At 35.8% G+C, this 23,434-nt stretch overlaps 1 protein-coding gene across 2 annotated transcripts in view; it reads right to left on the bottom strand.

The window, feature by feature from the left end:
- The window catches only part of LOC115210358 (A disintegrin and metalloproteinase with thrombospondin motifs 9), a 165,483-nt gene extending 142,872 nt beyond the window's left edge, over positions 1-22,611 (bottom strand). Inside the window, exons 1-2 of one of the 2 annotated variants that reach the window (XM_036500853.1) lie at positions 22,411-22,611; positions 21,617-21,966 (exon numbers count right to left, since the gene is read on the bottom strand). In XM_036500853.1, coding sequence (XP_036356746.1) covers positions 21,617-21,966; positions 22,411-22,510 — 450 coding nt within the window. In that variant the 5' untranslated portion in view covers positions 22,511-22,611. Of the gene's footprint in view, positions 1-21,616; positions 21,967-22,410 lie in introns of those variants that run through there. The other variant, XM_036500858.1, reaches the window with a different exon arrangement.
- Between the last annotated feature and the right edge of the window lie 823 nt (positions 22,612-23,434).

The following is a 23,434-nucleotide window of genomic DNA, read 5'->3' as shown; positions in this document are numbered from 1 at the left end:
CCAACAACAGTTGTCAAGCAGTGGTAAGAGGACAAACACAGACACAAAGACACACACACACACACACGCATATATATTATATATGATAGGCTTCATTCAGTTTCCACCTACCAAATCCACTCACAAGGCTTTGGTTAGCCTGGAGCTATAGTAGAAGACACTGGGACTGAACCCAGAACCATGTAGTTCAGAAGCAAATTTCTTACCACACAGCCATGCTTGTGCAATGGAGACAGGATTTATTTAAACTAAAAAATATTAAAAAGTTTGTTTTACTTTGTAAGTAGATTAAATTTTAATTTATGGAGTTGAAAATATTTTCACTGTTCGCAAAGCAGATAAAAAGAAAAGGAAGTGTAGGAAGAGATGAAGAAAGAGAAACAAAGTATCAAAGCTATTAGGACTACATCTCACATTTAAAAGCTAAAGGTCATATAAAGTTGAAAGCTAATGGTCAGTAAAGTTGGGAAGGGGTGGCAAAATGGTATATAGTGATCACTTGAATGAAAGAGTGTGTGTGTGTGTGTCTGTTTCTTAGTACCATTTTGCTATTCCTCTCCCAAAATAATTCACTTGGAAGAGAGCAGTAGTCCTGGTACAAATCTGAGCTATTTTCATCAAGATAATTTCCTTAAGTAGTTATGCTAAAACTCTGTTACTTCTATAACTCCATTCATTCATCATCAGTTTGAACTGGCTTAATTCTAGAGCATCTGCTTTGCCTTGTAACATTTGATGATGATACAGCAACATGAGTCACTAGGAATGACCCCTTCCTATACTACCTGATTCAAAATGAAAGTGACTAGTGAGTGTCCTACTTCTGTGGGCTATTTTCAGCATAATAGGGCATTAGTTCCCTTACTCAGCCACTTCCAATATGTACTATAAGCATAAATTTATATTCACACACACACATTTCTGTGTGTGTGTGTGTGTGTGGCAAACAGCTTGCTTCCCAACTACATGATTCCAGGTTCAGTCTCACTGCATGGCACCTTGGGCGAGTGTTTTACTATAGCTTTGAGCCAACCAAAAACTTGTGAGTGGATATGGTAGACGGAAACTGAAAGAAGTCCATCATATAGGTGTAGGAGTGGCTGTGTGGTAAGTAGCTTGCTTACAAACCACATGGTTCCGGGCACCTTGGGCAAGTGTCTTCTACTATAGCCTCAGGCTGACCAAAGCCTTGTGAGTGGATTTGGTTGATGGAAACTGAAAGAAGCCCCCACCATCACTTGACAACCGATGCTGGTGTGTTTATGTCCCCGTAACTTAGTGGTTTGGCAAAAGGGACCAACAGAATAAGTACCAGGCTTACAAAGAATAAGTCCTGGGGTCAATTTGCTCGACTAAAGGCTGTGCTCTAGCATGGCCATAGTCAAATGACTGAAACAAGTAACAGAATATATTATACATATGTGTGTGTGTGTGTGTGTTGCTCCCCACCATCGCTTGACAACTGATGTTGATGTGTTTATATCCCTGTAACTTAGCAGTTCAGCAAAAGAGACAAATAGAATAAGTACTAGGCTTACAAAGAATATATCCTGGGGTCGATTTCTTTGACTAAAAACCCTTTAAGGTGGTACTCCAGCATCGCCACAGTCAAATGACTGAAACAAGTAAAAGAATAAAAGAATATATATATTTATATGTACATATAGGTGTGGCTGTGTGGTGAGAAGTTTGCTTCTCAATCATGTTTTTGGGTTCAGTCCCACTGTGTGGCATCTTGGGCAAGTGCCCTCTGCTATAGCTTCAGGCTAACCAAAGACTTGTGAGTAGACTTGTTTGAAAGAAACTAAAATAAGAAAAGCTGTCTCATCAAATTCTTTTTGACTCATGCAAAGAAGATGGGAAAATGGATTTTAAACAATGTTGATGATAATATGTGTGGGTTCCTTTGTCTTGACATCATGTGATATTTGCAACTGAGTTTCACTGTCATCCCAAGTGATGTATGAAAGTGAAGCTCATGTTTGTATTGAGTCCTCCATGAAAAACATATCAGGCCACAGGTAAATATTAACTTGCCTGGAAACAGGTGAAGGTGGTTATAGGAAGGGTGTCTGGGGGCTATCTAGTCATAGAAAAAGTACCTCAACAAATTCTGTCTGATATATGGCAGTATGGATGGAAAAGTGAACATTAAATAATTTTAATGATGATATCTCTCTCTCTCTCTCTCTCACACACACACACACACACAAACAGACACACAAACACACACACACATCACACTTGTATGGATATTTACATACATGTGTGCATGTGCAGACAGCTTAACTAATTAAATGGTTAATCTGTTTGTTTCTCATTCATAAGATCAGGATTGGATCCACTGCATGGTATCTTTAATGATAGAATTTGGGTTGAGTTATTGCCATATAATTGAAATTAGGTGAACAGAAATTATGTGGAAGCCTGTCAGATGAATTGCACTCATAATTCAAAAAGTCTAACTTTAACAATTCATCAATCAACCTTTGATGTGATTGGACAACCAATCCCAACTAACTGGGATTCACAGGACGGGTTGTACTATTCATTCTCTTGATACCTGAATACAAAACACAGCTCACAAAACCTCTGTTCAAGTGATTTTCCTGAGTCACTGTCTCACCCTTGCACACCAATCTATCACAAGGTTAACCATTTACAGCTGAATGGACCGGAGCAAGTGGAATGAAGTATTTTGCTCAAGAAAAAAAAACACACAGCTGGTTTGGGAATTGAAGTCATGATCTCATGATCATGAATGCAACACCTTAATCATTGGGTCATGTGCAAAAGACAGTAAGACAGGACAAGGTTGATGCTCAAAAGAATGGGATGAGTTAACCATTATGATCTTTTTGGACACTGTTCTTCTTTGGAAAGAAAAAGAGAAAGAAAGACAAGGGAAACTGGAAAAAGACATGAGTTGGTCTGCATACTTTTCATGAATGTACACGCACACACACATACGCACACGCATGCACATTCACACACACACACACACACACACACGCGCACACACACACACACACACACACACACACTGAGCAGAGATACTTTAGAGCAGTGTTTCTCAAACATTTTTAACTTATGAATCCCTTTGATTCCTGTTTTACTCAGACAGACCCTCTTAGCCATTCAATGTTTTAAAAAAAATCATATATTTTTCTATATTATTTGGAACTATATAAAAAAGAAGTTATTAAAATATTCGGTTGTATTGTAGAAATAAAACCAGTTTATTGTACATAAATTTTAACAACAAAATCTTATATAGACCTCAGTTGATAATCCACTGCCTTAGAGAGAAGCAATTATAGAGGAACCAAACTACTAGATCAATCATGAAAGTCACAGAAAGGGTCATAACACAATTGATCCATGACAGTAGACCTCGACGAGATGCAGTTTGGTTTCATGTCCAAAAGAGATACTATTGATGCAATCTTGCTATTGAGGTAACTGTGGGATAAATACTTGGCCAGAATATATCACTATTCCTTGCTTTCATTGATTTGGAGTAGGCACTTGACAGTGCACCACATTCAGTAATCTAAGGGTTACTGAGAAAACTAAGAATGAGTGAATGGCTTGTGAGGTCTGTACAAGCTATGTATAATGCTGTAGTAAGTAAAGTGAGAATCAACAATGATTTCAGTGGTGAATTTTAGCATGAGGGTAGGTATCCAACAAGGTACAGTTCTCAATTCCTTTCTATTCCTCATAGTCTTACAGACCATCACAGAGGTGTTTAAGATTGGCTGTCCATGGGAATTCCATATACTGATGATCTAGTTCTCAAAACTGAATCTATAAAATAATTTGAGAGAAAATTCAAAGTTTGGAAGCTAAACCCAGAATCGGGAGATCTTAATATAAACTTGGCAGAGATGAAAGTTTTAGTAAGTAAGAAAGAAGATAAGATTCTGGTATCTTCAGGGAAATGACTTTGCTTGATATGCAGAGACGGAGTAGTTATAAACTCCTTAAAATGAAACCAATATAAGCTATAAACACAGAAGAAATGTTGTGTAATCAATACCAAAATAACAGTGTAAGCTTTGTATGTGATATTTGCACTGAAGCAGAACATACTATGGATACACCAGAAATTCCCTTAAATACCCAGTTGGCTCCCAAAGAACTTACTGATCTTACAAAGGTACAAGTCAATCCCTCAACAGATTCTGTACAACGGTCAACAAATGAGCAAAGATATAGGGTCAAGCAGACCCTTTAGTTTTGTTAACAACATAGCTACATCTCTAGTGCTGGTGAATTATATGATGTACCCAGTACACTCTGTAAAGTGGTAGGCATTAAGAAAGACCACCCAGCCATAGAAAGTAAGCCAAAATTAGAACATATGAGTGAAATGTGGTCCTCCAACCTATTAAAGATTGAAGTAATTCCAAATAAGAACTAAACTCAGACTGTGATGATGCATGAAACCTATGCTATCATGAAAAGCAAACCTGAAACAATGATGAAGATCTGTTTGTGTTTCTATGTAGCTAAATGGCTTCTTAGTATGTCCATGAAATTCAAACATAAAGAAAGTATGATAGCAGCAAATTGCCTTTGATGTGCTAGTCAGTGGGGTGGACAAGTGAGAAGATATTCTTTAAAAAACTTAAAATATGGGGTGGTGTCAAAAAGTTCCCAGACTAGTTCTGTAGTACACCAACAGATGGTAGCACACGATTGTGTGCACAGTGAGAGCTAGCAGTGACCTTCCTGAGGCAGTGTGCTGAGTGACATCGTTGTGTTTACTTTACAAGTTGTAGAATTTGTGTTTTTCTGATCATGTGTATGCTGTAGTCTGCAATTTTTGTCATGGACAGGAACAAAGAGCCAACATGAAATTTTGCATTAAGCTTGGGAAGTCTGCTACAGAGAAACTGAGCTTGCTTTGGCAAGCTTATGGGGATGAGGCAATGGGCTGTATACAATGTTTGGAGTGGCACAGGTGCTTGAAAAGTAGAAGAAGATCCCTAGAAAACAATGAGTGATTTGGAAGACCTGCTACAAGTGTTACCCCTGGAAATGTGGAAAAAATTTAATCAGTTTGTGCATGAGAATTGTTAGAGGATGATCAATGACATTGCTGATGTTCTTGGTCTGTCGTATGGGTCCATGCAGGCAATCCTAACATCTGGATTCTTCACGACAACAATGCACCCTGTCACCAAGCTCTCCTCCTTCGTGAGTTTCTTGCCAAAACCAACATAGTATCACTTCTGCACTCACCCTATTCTCCAGATTTAGCACCTGCAAACATCCATCTCTTCCCCAAAATGAAAATGCAGCTCAAAGGTCGCAGTTGTTGAGATCAAGAGCAAACCAAGAAGGTCCTCAACTCACTTACAGAAAACAACTTCCAGGCCAGATTCCAAAAGTGGCAGGAATGCCAGGACCAGTGTATTTTTGCGCAAGGTGACTATTTTGAAGTAGATGATTTTAAAACTTAGGTAAATAAGTTATTTTTTTATTAGACATACCTCGTCCAGGAACTCTTTGATACTATTTCGTATATTTAGAAACAAACAAATCTAACTTCATCTTCATAATTACACGCAGTAGGTTTATATTGTAATTTAGTAATGACTTAAATTTCTGTATGTATGTTAATTAATAGCAAAAACACAAAAAATTCTTCAAATTGGTAAAAAAGAAAAAAGTCTGTAAAAAATGTTAATGAGAAATATCAAGAACGCATATTTTTATATTTTCAAAAATAAGCTAATTTAACCTTACCTTATCTAACCAAACCTAATTTATAATAATGATAAATTAAGTAAAGTTAGATTAGTTTTTTTATGAATGCATGTAAAATATTTACTTTAAGAATATGTTTCTTTATATTAATAGCCATAATGATAACAATCTGTATCTCAATGTATCATCTGCCAAATACACAACTGAGGAAAGTCTAAACATATTTTAAAAACCCTTTCCTTGTGTTTGTTTAGAAAACTGTACATTAATTAAGCAAAAAGAATTTCTAGCTATAGAAACACCAGCACACAGCGTTGTAAATCCAAGGTGTGATAGTTGATTGTTTCATAAACAATGCATTTGGCTCAATTTTCCAAGCAGTCTATTGCATTTTTTGGTTACAATTCAAAACATTCATTTAGAAAAACACCCTTTTTAAAAACAAATAAACAAAATATTTGTTTTTAGAAAATGAAAAACTAAAATAAAAATTAAACTCCTCCTCCTCCTTACTGCCACCGCCACCACCAGCACCAGCAGCAGCAGCAGCACCACCACCACCATCATCATCAGGGTTATTAAGGTGGTGAGCTGGCAAAATCTTTAACATGGTGGACAAAATATGTAGCAGCATTTCTTCTGGCTCTTGATGTTCCGAGTTCAAATACCACCAAGGTCAGCTTAGCCTTTAAAATAAAGTTTCAGCCAAGTACTAGGGTTGATGTAATTGACAAACCTCTTCCCACTAAAACTGCTAGCCTTGTGCTAAAATTTGAAACAATTATTATTATTATTATTATTATTTGCAGTTTAAACAATTAAGGCACATTCCAGGAAACTTCTGGCTATTTTGGTCCAATGTTCCTGCAATAAATTATAAATATCTGAAAAATGGTTTTGTTTTCAGAGCTGTTGGCTTTTGAATTATCAGTCTAAATTTATGTGGGGTATTCTCCTTTTCTTTTAATGTCCGTTTTCCATGCTGGCAAGAGTTGGATAGTTTGACCAAAGCTGGCAAGCAGGAAAGCTGCACCAGGTTCCACTCTGATTTGGTTCAATTTCTACAACTGGGTGCCCTTCCTAATACCAACCACTTTATAATGTGTACTAGATGCTTTTAACATGGTCCAGCACGAGCATTTTACCTTGGCACTGGCACGAGTGCTTTTTATGTGGCACTTGCACAATTCAGGAAAACCTGTTTGGTCAATTCGCCCAAATTTTAACAATAGGATTGTCAGATATAAATATTTCAAACTGATAGGTAGTCATTCATCTCTTCACTGGGTGGGATGACTTATTTATTTAATAAGTAAAATAGACCAGTTCTGTTAAAAAAAACTAAGAAAATACATGATGAGCTTCACATTAGCTCACTCTTGTAAAATAATGCAATAGAAAAGGGCTGTGAAGTTATTTTTTATTATTATTATTAATTATTATTATTATTATTATATTATTATTATTATTATTATTATTATTAATTATTATTATTATTATTATTATTATTATTATTATTATTATTATTATTATTATTATTATTATTATTATTAACAACAAGGCGGCAAGCTGGCAGAAACATTAGCACGCTGGGCGAAATGCTTAGCAGTATTTTGACTGCCGCTATGTTCTGAGTTAAAATTCCACTGAGGTCAACTTTGCCTTTCATCTTTTCGGGGTCGATTAAATAAGTACCAGTTACGCACTGGAGTCAATATAATCAACTTAATCCGTTTGTCTGTCCTTGTTTGTCCCCTCTGTGTGTAGCCCCTTGTGGGCAATAAAGAAATAGGTATTTCGTCTGTTGCTACACTCTGAGTTCAAATTCCGCCAAGGTCGACTTTGCCTTTCATCTTCTTGGGGTTGATAAAATAAGTACCAGTTGAGCACTGGGATCAATGTAACTGACTATCACCCCTCTCCCCAAATTTCAGGCCTTGTGTCTACAGTAGAAAGGATTATTATTATTATTATTATTTTCTTTTAGGTAGGGGAGCCATAAGATATTTATGGGTCTACAACAACATACTAGTTGAACTCAACTTTTAAGGCCTTGCCTCTATTTATATTGCAGTAGTCATCATATTATTGCCATTACATGTTTGTCAAAATCACCAGACATGATAATGCAGTTGTTGTCATTTGTTATGGAATAGTTGGTATAAAAGAGGACCTCAGAGAAACATCTTATGTACCTAATAGTCTAGAATGTGGTACCTAAGCAGAAATCACAGTTGCTGTTGTGCTACCTAAAGCTAATTCAAGCTTAATTATTCTGTCACATATCCTGACTATCTCAGTTGCTTTATCCAGTTTTCTGCTAATAATATGCCTGCTCCACCCACTGTTCCTTGTGTATGATATATCTGGCAGAAGGTTCACTCGATTCCATGTTTTTGATGCCATACATCAACTAGTAAATAGCATACATCTAGGAGTAGGTGCACAACTAGTAGATGGTGCACATCTGCTAGATGACATTTATCTACTCACCTCCATTCTAGTAATTTTATAATCTCTCCAGATAATTTCAATATTGATGATGGTAGCCCTGAATTTTTGCACCTGACAGGAAGAGGATAGTTCCTGGTGCTGTGTGACTTGTCTATTTTCTGCATCTGAACAGAAAGGAGTTGGTGCAATTCTTTGGTATGATTGACATGAGTTCACACATGGCTAGATTTTCACACCTGGATACCCCTCTACCATACACATCACTACCATTTTAAGTACTAGATATACAGCAGTCAGGTATTTTTTTGTATTTGATTTATAACTGTCATGATTTCATATGGTTTGTATTTGGCAAGGCACCCTTTCTATGAATGCCTGCTTTATACCATGGTCAGGGTATCTTTGCTAATGCCACTGGTATTAGAGAGGTGCTTTTTCAGAACTAAAGAGTCTCCCCTCCCTCACCTCCACCCACCCCTCTCTCTTTCTCAATCAGTTTTTAATTTAGAGTTTCAGCTCACCTAGATTTCACAGCAACTTCCTGAGTCCATGTCTACCTCTATGGCTGACTTTGTCTAAATTCCAAGCTGGGTTAACTTCATTATAACTATATAGGCAACATCCTTCCTTTATGTTGGGTAGATTACATAGTTTATTAGATAGTCTTCACAGGTGGCAGCTTGCAGATGGGCAAAGCGTTTTCTCAGGCAGAGACAGGGATGTTTAGTTGGGAACTGAGATGACCTTCATAACATTTTGTAAGGGGGAAAAAAGAAGGGCATTCACCTACTAACTATTATACATGCATGTGCATATATACATGTGCATATGTACAGACTTATGTATTTATATACACTAGGATTATTAACTGCATATGCATATAGATCTAAATATACACACATGCAGATATACATACATATAGATAGACAGAAAAATAAATAGACAGATATACATAAAAAGAGGAAGAGTCCAAAGTACAAGTTATGCACATATTTTGTAATGTAATGTGAAATGTTCTGGATTGCAAAGTTTTTTGAACCAGAGAGAATTAAGATGCTGTTGGGAGAGATAGATGGAATAATGCTACTTGAAGAGTTGGTTGAATGAAGAGAATGTATGGGAGCATTGTGATTCTGCTCCCAACAGATTTAACAGTGACCAGCTACTGAGGTTGAAAAGCTTTGCAGTGAAAATATGATGAGAGAAATGAAGGCTGAAAAAGCAACTGGAGCACCAGGAATAGTTGCTGTGATACTGAGAATGTCTCGAGAAGTAGGTCATGCACTAGTCCAGGGATGGGGAACCTGTTTGTGCATGAAGGCCACCCTACAATTCATCATCCCTCATAGAGGCCCACACTGAACAAATTATTTTTCTTTTTTTTTTAGTTATTCTATCCCCTAAGTAATTTATTAGTAATATGATAAAAGAAAGATGGATACGTAGAAATCGAAAGCATGACTTTTCAAATATTTTATTTAAGTAAGTACTTTTATAGAAATAATAATAAGTAAATGAATAATATCGAAAGCAAGACATTTTCAAATATTTTATTTAAATAGGTAGGTACATTGTATACAAGTAATAAGTTATTAATAATCTTATTAAAAAAAAGGACAGCTTATGAACATCGAGAATATAACCTTTTCAAATATTTAATTTAGGCAAGTGGATACTTTTTATACATATGAGTAACTTCTTTGAATTTGCTTCTTTTGATATCAGGCTCTAACATAGTGGTTCTTAGTTTCAATTGGTCTTCCAAATGCTCATTTGTCAATTGCGTTCTCAGCAAATTCTTGATTTGTGCCAAGTACAAGAATGTGGATTCACAACAGTATGTCGAAGAAAAGCAGGAAATTAGTCAGTGTGCATGTTAATGAAGATGAGGATATTCTACCACATTTTTCCAAATTTCAATGGGATTTTCAAAGAGAGATTTCAGGATATTATCTTCAGATATTTCAATAAACTCCATTTGTAACTCTTCAAGAGCCTCTGATACATCAATTAAGTGAGGCTGAAAAGCAAGTTTCAGAGTGATGTTATGTTTTTCAAAATCATTGAATCTTTTATTATTTTCTTCTATTAATGAATCTAAAACTGACTTGTATTCTTCACAAGATTCATAAATATCTTCTTCATTTTCACTCATTACCTTTGAAGAAAGTGTTCTCCTGAAAGTCTTGATTGAGCCAAAAGGAACTTGGAAAATTACAATTGTTTTCTAAATGCCCAAATTTTTTGCCACATATCATAAATACATTTATTTTAACCTTGCAACGAAATGTTTAACTCATTTTGTTTTGACATTGCATCACATAAAAATGCAACAGCTATGTAAAAATTTGGATCTGGTAAATCACAATGTCGGTTGTTTTCTTTGAAAAAGTCAATTATTTGTCTTCATAAAGGCAAAATTTTGACCAATACTTTCCCTTGTGACAACCAGCATACTTTTGAGTGATATGGCAAATCCACATTAATTACTTCGTCATCCATCATCAGCATGTTATGAAATTGATGATACTTCAGGGCATTTGTTTGAATATAGTTTACAATACTTATAATCTTCTGCAAAGTGTCATTTCAAATGACAGATTTTGCTGACGTAAAATACAACAAAAAGAAATCAGTACATTTGGTTCTTTGATCACTCTTTTAAGATGTGCAATAAATCCTTCATTTTCAGCTGTCATAGCTGGAGCACCATCCACGCACACATTTACCAAATTAGTAAAATTTACTCCTACTTTATGACATTGCTCTTTGAAGTTGTTAAAAATATCTATCCCTCATGTCCTTCCTTTAAGGGTGCCTAAAGCAAATAATTCTTCATATAATTGAAAATCATCAGTTATAGTATGAATAAAATGCAATACTTATGCTGAATCAGTGGAATCTGCCAATTCATCCAGATTATATTTTTCAATTGCTCTGTTACCTTACAGGCCAATTCATGCTGTTGATCTGTATTAGTCCTTCTTAAAAGAGGCACCTCTTTATATTTGTTAACTTAATCAGGATCTATACATCCTACCACTTTCCTTTATTAGTTCTGCATTGCTGAATGGCTTAGTTTTTTTTTCCAAGCAAATATGCAACTTTATAGCTGGCCTCTGTCGTAGCATTCCCTTGATGCAACACAGATTGGAAAAATTGTCTTTGCTTTTGTTTTTCATCTTTCAATTTCTGCAATGCAATCTTTCAAGACTCACCCTCTAATTTGGCATATTTATTGTGTTTATGAAGAGCATAATGTTGCTGTGCATTGAATTTATTAACCGTTACAATTGTGGTATCACAAGACAAGCAAGACATTTTACCTCCACTATTTATTGCAATTCTCTTTCTTCATTGAAGATCCTGTTTTCTTCTTTCAAAGTTAGTTTTAATTTTTTTTTGACATAATTATGGTTTAAAAAGAAATGTATTTATTTTTTTTAAAAAAACATAAAAAAATAAATGTTTAATAATGAATTAGTAAAGCCGGCTGCACACTGACTCAAATAAAAAGTCTTAGACAAGACATGATAAACTTGTATCCAAAACCATGTTTTTGGTTTTGACTTTAGCAACTGTTGTTACTCGAGGCTGAACAATATCTAGATTAGCTATAATTTTTTTTTCTGTAATTAGTATCATTACCTAATTGTTGCAAAAATAATGTCAAATATCAATGGCTTCCAATGAAATTATGACCAAGATTCCAAGGACATTGTTTCTGAACATGGTGTCTGAAGCAGTGTGCAGCTGGCTTAACAGAGTAACAATGAATACGATCACTGTATCACTTATCAAGTCTCAATGATAAAAAGCAAGTCTGTAAAATTAACGCACGCACTGATGGATTTGCGGTTTCAAATAAGGCTATAACTAATTCAGTCTTGCAAAACAAGCCAGTATGAAGTTGGCTATGATGAAGTAAAGTATGTAGCACAGATCACAATGAAAAGGCGGATGAAACAGGAACTTTTTGTGTATTATAGATGAAGTCACTTACTCCCATTATGCTGATGTAGCTGACAAGGAAATATTACCTTTATATACTTGTTGCTTTGAGTTTAAATTCCCTGGGTTCAAAGAAAAATTCTTCCAATCTCTGGGAGTGGCATCACTAAACATAGTTAATTTTCCTTTCGTCTATGTGTGTTGTAAATTTAGGGTGTACAATGAGTTTAGACAAAAAATATTCAATGTCAAAAAAAGAAAGATTTATATCAATGGCCACAGACGGCCGCACTTCATGGACTGGATGGTCACATGCAGCCTTAAAGCCGCATGTTCCGCATCTCTGCACTAGTCATACATATGGTACTGGGAGATGTCATACCCAAAAACTGACAGTGTCTGATTCTGAAGGGCCTGTTAACAAGAGACAGGTGATAGGATTTGAATTCAAAATGCACAGATCTGAAACATATATTGCAAAGCATGTGCAATCCCACAATACTCAATCATTTTGCCAATACCCAGTCCTGGAGAGGTGCTTTATCAACCCCAAAAGGAAGAAAGGTAAATTAATTCAAGTGTAATCTTAACTCAAAGGGCATAGCTCAATATATATAGATATATGTATGTATATGTGTGTATGTAGGTATATAATTTAATATTTTGCATAGGCATAGCAATACTAATAACTTGGTGTTAGAACATAATATACGTTTCAATATGTAAGTATAAGTGTATTACATATCTCTCTCTCTCCCTGCTATACATATATACATACACACACACAGACACACACATACATACGCATATATATATATATATATATATTATATATATATATATATATATATATATATATATATATATATATATATATATATATAGGGTGCGGTGAGTTAATTGTTGTCTAAATTACGCAAAAATGAAAATAACACTGACATCTCATTTTAACAGATATATTTACTAAAATTACATAAAAATATCTTGAAATACTAAAGAGTAAATTTATTCAATAAAATCGCTATTGGCTTCAACCACGGCCTCCAGATGACTTCAGAATCTCCTGCAACTCTTCAGGACGGTCTTCTTGTTTAAGTTGGTGAATGCTGCCAAATCCTTGTCATGAGATCACCTTCGGTGTTGCAAGGAATTTTGTTGGTCTCTTGCTCAAATGTGTTCCACACAAAATAATCAAGGGAGTTGCAGCCTGGGGAGTTAGGTGGCCAGATGTTAGGGATGATGTAGTTGCAGAAATTGTTTGACTGCCATGACTGGGTTCTCCTGCTTGTGTGGCATGGTGCAGTGTCCTGTTGTCAGAAATAGGGTCTTCCGGCAGCCACCCTCTAGACCTGGAGCAGCACTACCTCCTCCAGGAACTTGATGTAAGCCTCCATGTTGAGTCTAAGGCCACATGGGAAGATGAATGGATGCATAGTGTCAGCGTCACTAGTGATCACTCCAAACACCATAATGTTGAGTGGATGTTTGATTTTTATCACTCTTGGTACACGTCCTCGGATTGCGCTGTCCTCAGATTGACACTCAAACACTCTGAAATGTTCGTAATGGAGCTTCTGGCATGAATGCAAAGTAGTAGAACATGTTGTTTCCAAATTTCTGGCAGAGTGATTGCATCATGGTGCAGTTTTTCTCACAGATGGTGCCCAACTGACCCTACTATACTGTGTAGTCGACAAAATCAAAAACAAACAATGCACATGCGTGAAATTAAAATAATAAAATGGCAACAATTTACCCATTGCACCCTGTATACATATAACCCCACTACACACAGAATACTGATAAAATGGCATCTATTGATGTAATAGGTATTACAATAAGTGTTCAGGTTGGTTTGCGACTAAAACCTTGACTTGAACTGTGACTAAAACAAAAGTGGTGTTGTAGCTGCCAAGCAATGAATAGCTATAAGTGACACATCATTGAACATGTAGATATATATTAGAAAGAAAGAATGAACAGGCATGTGTATGTGTGTGTGTGTCTATATATTTTAATATTTCATTTAGGTACAGTAATACTTAATAACCTGGTATTAGAAATCACTATACATATGCTTTAATATGTATGTATATATGTACGTATGTATGTATGTGTGTGTGTGTGTGTGTGCACATGTGCATGCATGTGCATCACAAATGCAGATTTCACACACCAAATGCATTGCTATATTCTAATTATTTCCCCCTATTTTCCTGATGTTCTATTCATTTTTGTTTTTTCAAACTTCAGATATCACATTTGTTGCAATGTTTCCAATGCATAAGTGTGTGTATAGTAGTTTTTAATTTATCTCCCACCATTTCCTGTTTAAGGCTTTATTCAAAATTAACAACAACAACAACAACAACAAATAAAACAAGTTAAGAGCTCTTAAAATCATTTCCGCATTTTGCTCACTTGTTCATACTTCTTTGAAAATTAAACCATGTCTGCTAAATTTTGTTTCGTGCATTAATCATGGTGATATTCTGGTAGCCATGTACACATTATAGTCAATAATGTAAAGAAGAATGTTGGCTAATGACACTTCTCAAAATTATAAAATTTAAAATGGTACAAGGAAAGATTGTGGTATAATGTATAAATGTAAAGAGGAAATATGTCAGCATTTACCAATTTATTTCCTGCAGGAAATCTATTACTTCTCCTGTGTCAAATTCAAAAATCTAATCACATTTTATCTTTAGTGTTTAAGCCTTCAATTTGAAGCAAGATATACTTGTATTCTTGTTTTCTTTATTTAAGAACTATATTAGAATTGCTATTTCTGTAACTTTTTGTTAATGTTTGAAAGTCAACATGTCTCAATAAATAAATTGTTATTGGAGCTTTGCTTTGATCTTTGTGACAAAGAAAAAATGTTTTAGGTGATAGGGTATCAAAGATGTTGCTTTGACATGGTTCAGATTTAAAGAGTGAAATTGCAATTAGGACACATAACTTATGAATCAAATTGAATTACAAACATTATTTCTCTTTGATTAGCCTAACTTACCTCTAATCTTTCTTTATACTGCACCAATTGTTAGACTATTTTAAAACTCATTATATATTTTCTCCATGACATAAAGACAATTCTGGTATGTTACTACTATTTAGTTACTGAATTTAGAGAGAATGAAAGGTTAAAAAAAAGAAAAACACAGGTATGGCCATGGTGTAAGAAGTTTACTTCCCAACCACATGTTTACAGCTATAGTTTCACTGTGTGACACCTTAGGCAAGTGTCTTGTACTATAGCCTTGGGACAAACAAAGCTTTGTTGTGGATTTTGGTAGATGGAAACCAAATAGAAACCATTGCATAAGTTGGTATGTGTGTGTGTATATATATGCACATATATATGTGTGTGTGTATATATATATATATATATATATATATATATATATAGGCCCAGGAGTGGCTGTGTGATAAGTAGCTTGCTAACCAACCACATGGTTCCGGGTTCCGTCCCACTGCGTGGCATCTTGGGCATGTGTCTTCTGCTATAGCCCCGGGCCGACCAATGCCTTGTGAGTGGATTTGGAAGACGGAAACTGAAAGAAGCCTGTCGTATATATGTATATATATATATGTGTGTCTGTGTTTGTCCCCCTAGCATTGCTTGACAACCGATGCTGGTGTGTTTACGTCCCCGTCACTTAGCAGTTCGGCAAAAGAGACCGATAGAATAAGTACTGGGCTTACAAAGAATAAGTCCTGGGGTCAATTTGCTCAACTAAAGGCGGTGCTCCAGCATGGCCGCAGTCAAGTGACTGAAACAAGTGAAAGAGTAAAGAGTATATATATGTATGTGTGTGTGAAGGCACATGCTTAAGTGGTTGGGGGTGTTGCACTCAATTGCTAGATCAGGTAGTGCATTGTGTTCTTAAGCAAAACACTTCATTTCACATTGCTCCTGTCCACTCACCCGTAAATGGGTAATCCTGCAATGGAATGGCCTTTTGATAAAATCAAAGGTCACCAAACGATTTTGTATTTAGTTATGTTCTGAGTTCTAATCTTATCAAGAACAAACTTGGCTTCCCTCCTCCAAAGGTAAATGAATAAGTATCTGTTGAGTATTAGGGTAAGTATAATTTACTGGGTAAATTTTTTGAGTAACACCGCACAATTTTCACTAAGAAAACCTTATTTTGGTTTGAAAAAAAGAGGGCGGGGAGTCCACCTTGCCCCCCCCCCCCTTTCTGAACCAAAATAAGGGATTTGCAGCATATTAGGAGGTCAGGGTTGGTAACTGGAAGGGCATCCAACCATAGAAAATCTGCCACAACAAATTCCTTCTAACCCATGTAAGCTCGGAAAAGCGAGTCCCTCTCGCCCACACTTTCCCAAACCAAAATAAGGGATTTGCAGCATATTAGGTCAAGGTACTTGATTCCATGCAAGAAATCCAAGTATTTTTTTTTCTAAGAGCGGGTGTTACTCAAAAAATTTACCATTTACTGTATCTTTCCTTAATAATGTGACCTTTTCCTCATGTAAGACACTATCATTACTGTCACAGTTAATTGTTAATTTTCCTTTAAGTTACTTGAATTAAATTAGTTTACAGAACAACTCTTTTTTCATGTATCTTCATTGAAGATGTCCACCATAACTGACCACTACTTTCAATACACTACTTAGTAATTATAACAGACACAGAAATGAAAGGAGAGACTACTTTGATATACAATTTTTATCGCATTGAATAAGAAAATATAAAGCTTTATTTTCCAGTTCTAATACTAGGTCGCAATTTTTTTCTTTGTTTGATTAAATTTTCATGATTTCAGTAACCTTTGCATTATCTATTAAGGCAAACAATTTACAATTGGATGCAAATCATAAAGTACATCACTTCAACAATACAACTCTTGGAGGATCTAAAGAATCTAGTGGTGCTGCCTTTCTTCAGACTAAATATTTAACAAAACAGTAAGTAAAATTTATCATTGCCTTTTATTAATGTTTCTTATTTCTTTATTGCCCACAAGGGACTAAACATAGAGGGGACAAACAAGGACAGACAAACGGATTAAGTCGATTACATGGAACCCAGTGCGTAACTGGTACTTAATTTATCGATCCTGGAAGGATAAAAGGCAAAGTCAACCTCGGCGGAATTTGAACTCAGAACGTAATGGCAGACAAAATACCTATTTCTTTACTACCCACAAGGTGCTAAACACAGAGGGGACAGACAAACGGATTAAGTCGATTACATCGACCCCAGTGCGTAACTGGTACTTATTTAATCGACTCCGAAAGGATGAAAGGCAAAGTCGACCTCGGCGGAATTTGAACTCAGAACGTAACGGCAGACAAAATACCTATTTCTTTACTACCCACAAGGGGCTAAACACAGAGGGGATAGACAAGGACAGACAAACGGATTAAGTCGATTACATGGACCCCAGTGCGTAACTGGTACTTATTTAATCGACTCCGAAAGGATGAAAGGCAAAGTCGACCTCGGCGGAATTTGAACTCAGAACGTAGCAGCAGACGAAATACCGCTAAGCATTTCGCCCGGCGTGCTATACGATTCTACCAGCTCGCCGCCTTACTTTTATTAATGTTTCTACTTACAACAATGATATATCTAGGGTTTAAGATAGCACTAATTTAATTTTAAATTAGAAAACATTCAACTACACCATTATATCGTGGGACTACAAAATACACTCTAATATCATCATCATTAGTTAATATTCACTTTTCCGAGCTTACATGGGTTAGAAGGAATTTCTTGTGGCAGATTTTCTGTGGTCGGATGCCCTTCCAGTCACCAACCCATGCCTGTTTCCAAGCAGGATAGTATTTTCCTATAGCTACACATTTTTTTCATGGAAGACTAGAAACAGCCTCGCCTGTGTGGCGATGATGTCCATTTACAACCATCATATGATGTCTAGACAGCAGTACACAGAAACGCATGCACACAGGTGCACCACACACACAACGGACTTGCACAGTTTCTATCAATCAAATCCACTCACAAGGCCTTAGTTAGCCTGGTGCTACTGTACAAGAAACTTGCTCAAGATGTTGTACATTGTAATTAAATTCAAGAGCACATGGTTGCGAAGCAGGTTTCCTAACCATACTGTCCTACCTGCACCTAGTGAGAATTAAATACTTCCTTATTTTGAAGAAATGTTGTATGCATTACTGAATTTATGGAATAAACCTGATTTTATATTGTTTGTAATAATTTTGCAACATCACTGGGATTCAAAAAGAATATTCTTTTGCCTTCAAAACAGTTTACAGCTGAGCGAAAGGTAGTGTTTTCTTTCAGAGCAACTAATGTACCTAAACAGTGCTGTTAAAAATCAGATTATACTTCGTGTTAGCCGCGAATACTTCAAAACCTGAACTATTATGCATGTATGTATACATTTGTATTGAGTATATGCGTGCGTGCTTGTTGGGGCGTAAGGAGTATTCTATTTTAAAAAAAAAAAAAAATAATAATAATAATAATAATAATAATAATAATGAAATTATTGTATACAGTGCTCAGGTGCACCTAAAAAAAACCCTAATCAATATGAAAATTGAAAATTCTTATTAATTAACCTTAATCTACTTGGCATCTATTCATGCCGGTAAGTAGGGGTATGTGTGTGTACGTGTGTGCGTGTGGATTTTAATTGTTATTAGCTTTTAGTTGATGCGATTAAGGCATTAGAAAACATTTTCACTGAGAAACAATTTCTTAGTTGAAGCCCTTATTCACTCTGCTATGATGACTTTCATTAAATAAACTGGGCAAAATTTCATTCTAAAAGTGAATACATATTGTCATATAGTTTTTTGTTTCTTTTTTCCAGTTTGAACTACTCCTGTTTGGATTATTTTCTTTTGAATATATATGCATACTAGAAAATAAAGAGTATTATTACGCATTTCATATCGATGTTATTTAACATTTAGAAGTTATTTTCAGGAAGACCCTCACAGTAAGTAAGAATGTTGTGGTTAACTTTACCCTTATGAACACACGCACGCACTCACACACTATCTTGAAAAGCTGACGAATGCGTTTTTAGGTGAACGTATTATATTTGCCGTGTGTGTCTATCTGGATTCAGTACAGTAGTTGCTTGCTTAGACTTACTAACATAAATATATAGATGTGTATGTTTTATAAAATAAAATAAAAAAACATATTAGTCAGCTTCTTACATATACACACACACTCAGGATGTTAGTTGACTAAGTGACTAAGTACGGGCAGTAAACTTTCTTTACTTTGAAGAATTCACATTGTCAGATGCGCTAAGTGTCCGATTAAGTGGTGGTGGTGGTATATTTATATTTTATATATTTTTAGAATTGAAGAGTTGGAGTAAAACGCTGAGTAAGAAGGAGAACTGAAATATGCTAATTGTGTAATTCGACAGGATAATAAGAAAAACTTAGAATATCGAAATTAGATGGCATTGATGGTATCTATCTCCACTTCTACTATATGTGCCGGAACTAACTCCCTTTCTCTCTCTCTCTCCCAACCACTCTTTTACTAGTCTCTTGCTAGAGGAATAAATAAAACACTTATTCAGCAATGGTTTTCAGTAAAAAGAAAGGAAGAAAGAAAGACAACGATAGAAAAAGGAACTTGACTGATTGCTTTGTTGAACAGTCGAATGCGTAGACAGCAGAAATTCTGAAGAAAATGGAGCAGTCGCGCCGAGTACAATATTATTTTGTTCTTGGCAAATACATCTACAGATAACTAGATAAATAAATAAATGAATAAAATTAGGGGTTAACATTTCAACATGAGTATATAGAAGTAGCAGATCTTTTCTGAAGCAGAGGAACCTGTTGCATGCCAACATATTACGTTAATTAGGTTTTATCAGGGTCAGACGTCTATAGTTGACACCAAGGTTTTCAACTAGACCGAGTGCAAGCCACAAAATTACCGAGTTTCTTTTATTTATTTTTTTTATTTAAAACCCAGTTCCATTCAATCTATTTCAGGTAATAAATATTATTGATATCAGAAAAAATTAAACTGGTGACTTCTGTTGATTATTCGTTTCTATAGAAAACGGCCGTGTTCTACAGAAACTTTATTCGGAGCACAAGAACACTCGAAAAATTACCATTTTACCGCAGAACGGAGTTGATATTCGCAAAAATTAATAAATGGTTCTGAAAGTAAAAGTTCTTATCTCACACATGCAAGTTTTTTTATAGCATCCTTTTAATGTATTGAAATATATTGCTATGTTTAAAATATATGGAATGTGATCGGTAAAAAGGTATCTTTTACTTTCCGTGTTTCCTTTTCATAGGAAAGTGTACATTATTCACACACACACAGAGTTTGCGTGTGTGTGTGTGTGTGTGTGTGTAAGTACGTGTGTAGGTGTAAATGCCACAGACAGCAACAATTGTTGTGCACCTGTGTTCTTTGATAATGAAGCGTTTTCTATTTTAGCTAATAAATATAAATAGAATTTAAGTCTAGAATGATAAAAAATTCTTGGATCTTATTCCAATGTGTGTGTGTGTGTTTGTGTGCGCGTGTGCTTGCGCGCACGCGAATGTGATAATCATCAGATAAAGTGGTTGAACAGAGAAAATATAAACACACGTACATTTATGTATATGAAGTGGAGATTATATAAAATCAGAAATTATGTAAATGACAGAAATCAAGTCAGCACTTCATGGTTTCAGCGAGATATAAAATATCTGACCAAAATAAAATCTAATAAAATTCTACGGTAAATTTTAATTCTACAAAACCCAACAAAACATGCGGTGTTTGTTCTGAGTGCGCTTAAACAGATAATGTCATTTTGTGATTAGAAAATTCAATTAGTTCATTCTCTGATATATTTCTTAACTTCTAATCGATTCACTAGCACAATTTATTTTATCCAAAATGTTCAGACTATTATCGTGAACACCTGACAGAAAGAAAAAAACAATGTTTTTAAATATTCTCACAGTTCTTCTTCATATACTACTCTCTCTCTCTCTCTCTCTCTCTCTCTCTCGCTCTCTCTCACACACACACACACACAAACACACAAACAAACTCACAAAGAGGCATACACACTTCTCTCTCATATCTACAATACATGCGTTCACAATATAGTGCATTATTACACTCACATATGCATGCATACATGCACTCATAACCAAGCTGGACCAAAAATTATTCAAAATTCAGAAAAAAAAAAAAGGGAAACTGGAAAGTGGCGGGGAAGCCGAAAAACAAGGGGAAAAACTTCAAATCGAACGAAACGTTCAGTTCCGAAACACTCTTAATAGTACTCTTACGGATCTCTCTCGCAGAATCGATATCAAAGCAATGAAACTTTTTCAAAACAGAGATTGTTTCCTGACAGATCGCCAGATCCTGTCTAAATACCATTTGACAACTTATTAATTGAAAGCTTTAATGATGAACTAATAAAAAGTTTAAAAAGAAAAAAGAAAGAGAATATCATCGACTTACCATTCCATTGCACAGACTAACGGAGACCGTGTTTTCCAGGACATTATTAATAGTTCCCTGGTAAAAACAATTAAGGCCAGTCGAAGGTGAGCGAAATTTCCTCGTACTAGCGTTCAGATGTTTTACTACTAAAAAGGGTGAAATAAAATCCGAATGTAATTCCAAATTGAAAATTAACGTCCGATTGTGTACTAAAATTTTATAAGCAACACTTGGTCTCCATCGGAAAATCGAATTCCTTTCTTTAAAGTGGTTTTCTGTTTCACCGACGTTTCTTCCCGGTCTGCTTGTATTCACTAGAGCGGGGAAGACAACCGCAAAATCAGGTAATCCATTGACAACATCCATATCTGAGAATAAGAGAAAAAAATAGATATAAACTGTGTTGATGCGTACATACATATATACATGCATGCATGTATGCATGTATACATACATGCATGCATGCATACATACATACATTCATACATGCATATGAATGTATGTATACAAACACATATACATATGCACGCACTCCACACACGTACAGTCAGACAAAGCCATGGTCACTATAGATGGAAACTTATCTGAAGAATATGCAGACACATTGTGCGTGTGTTTGTGTGAGTGTGTGTGTGTATGTGTGTGTCTGTGTTTGTGTGTGCGCGTGTGTGTATGAGCGTGTGTAATCTGTATTTGTTGTGCGCGCGATTAAGTATCGAAATCCATGGTCGCTCCAACGAATCAAAAATTGGTCCGATATGTCCGTTATGTAAATCGGTGGTATTTCGGAAAATCAATTTAAATGAACAAACCTTGTGGATAAGTATGGTCAGTGGATTGGCCGAATGCTTCATACGATCGCATCATGCTACTGCAGAAGTGCATTAGAAATGCCACCATCACAGACCGCATGGTCGGTCAACAGCGAGATTGAAACCCCACTGAGAACTCTGGCACACACCGTTCCACGAACAACCACAGTCGGCCTTCCCTGATTAAGTTTCAAGCCAGCTAACAAGGCTAACTTTTATAGAATCGCCCCGCCTCTCCAAGAACGACCAATGGCAACACCTTATCGTTTCGGAGGAGGGAGGTGAGATGTGCGGTGGGGTGGGAACCAGTAAAGTAACCCGTCTTACTCACAAGGGCAATGTGTTCAGCAACATCAACACTTGTTACATTATGGCAAGCGAACTTAAGTGTATTTAGACCTACAATGAAAAGCAGACTCTCACCATACTCGTTCTCAGTGCATGCACATATATATATATTTATATTTATACAATATATATATAAAATATTCCCTCATTTTTTAATTATATGTATATATATATCTTGGGAATTTCACACACACACATACACACACAGACACTTCATATATCAGACGTGGATATATACTCATATATGTATTATATATATATATGTATATATATATATATATATAAGTACATATATTTTATTTGTTCCAGTTATTTAACTGCGGCCATGCTGGAGCACCGCCTTTAGTCGAGCAAATCGACCCCAGCCTTAGTACTGTTTCTACCGGTTCCTTTTGCCGAACCACTAGGTTACGGGGACGTAAACACACCAGCATCGGTTGTCAAGCGATGGGGCGAGGGGGGTTCAAACACAGACACACAAATACATACAAATATACGACGGGCTTCTTTCAGTTGCCGTCTACCAAATCCACTCACGAAGCTTTTGTCGGGCCCGAGGCTATAGAAGAAGACACTTGCTCAAGGTGTCACGCAGTGGGACTGAACTCGGAACCATGTGGTTGGTAAGGAAGCTACTTACCACACTCCTGCGCCTATTTTTTTTGGCTGATGTCGT

This window comes from Octopus sinensis, linkage group LG1 (genome assembly GCF_006345805.1).
Source record: "Octopus sinensis linkage group LG1, ASM634580v1, whole genome shotgun sequence".
NCBI classification, from domain to species: domain Eukaryota; kingdom Metazoa; phylum Mollusca; class Cephalopoda; order Octopoda; family Octopodidae; genus Octopus; species Octopus sinensis.
Note: the sequence above shows the minus strand (reverse complement) of the source record. Positions and strands in the feature narration are given on the sequence as shown.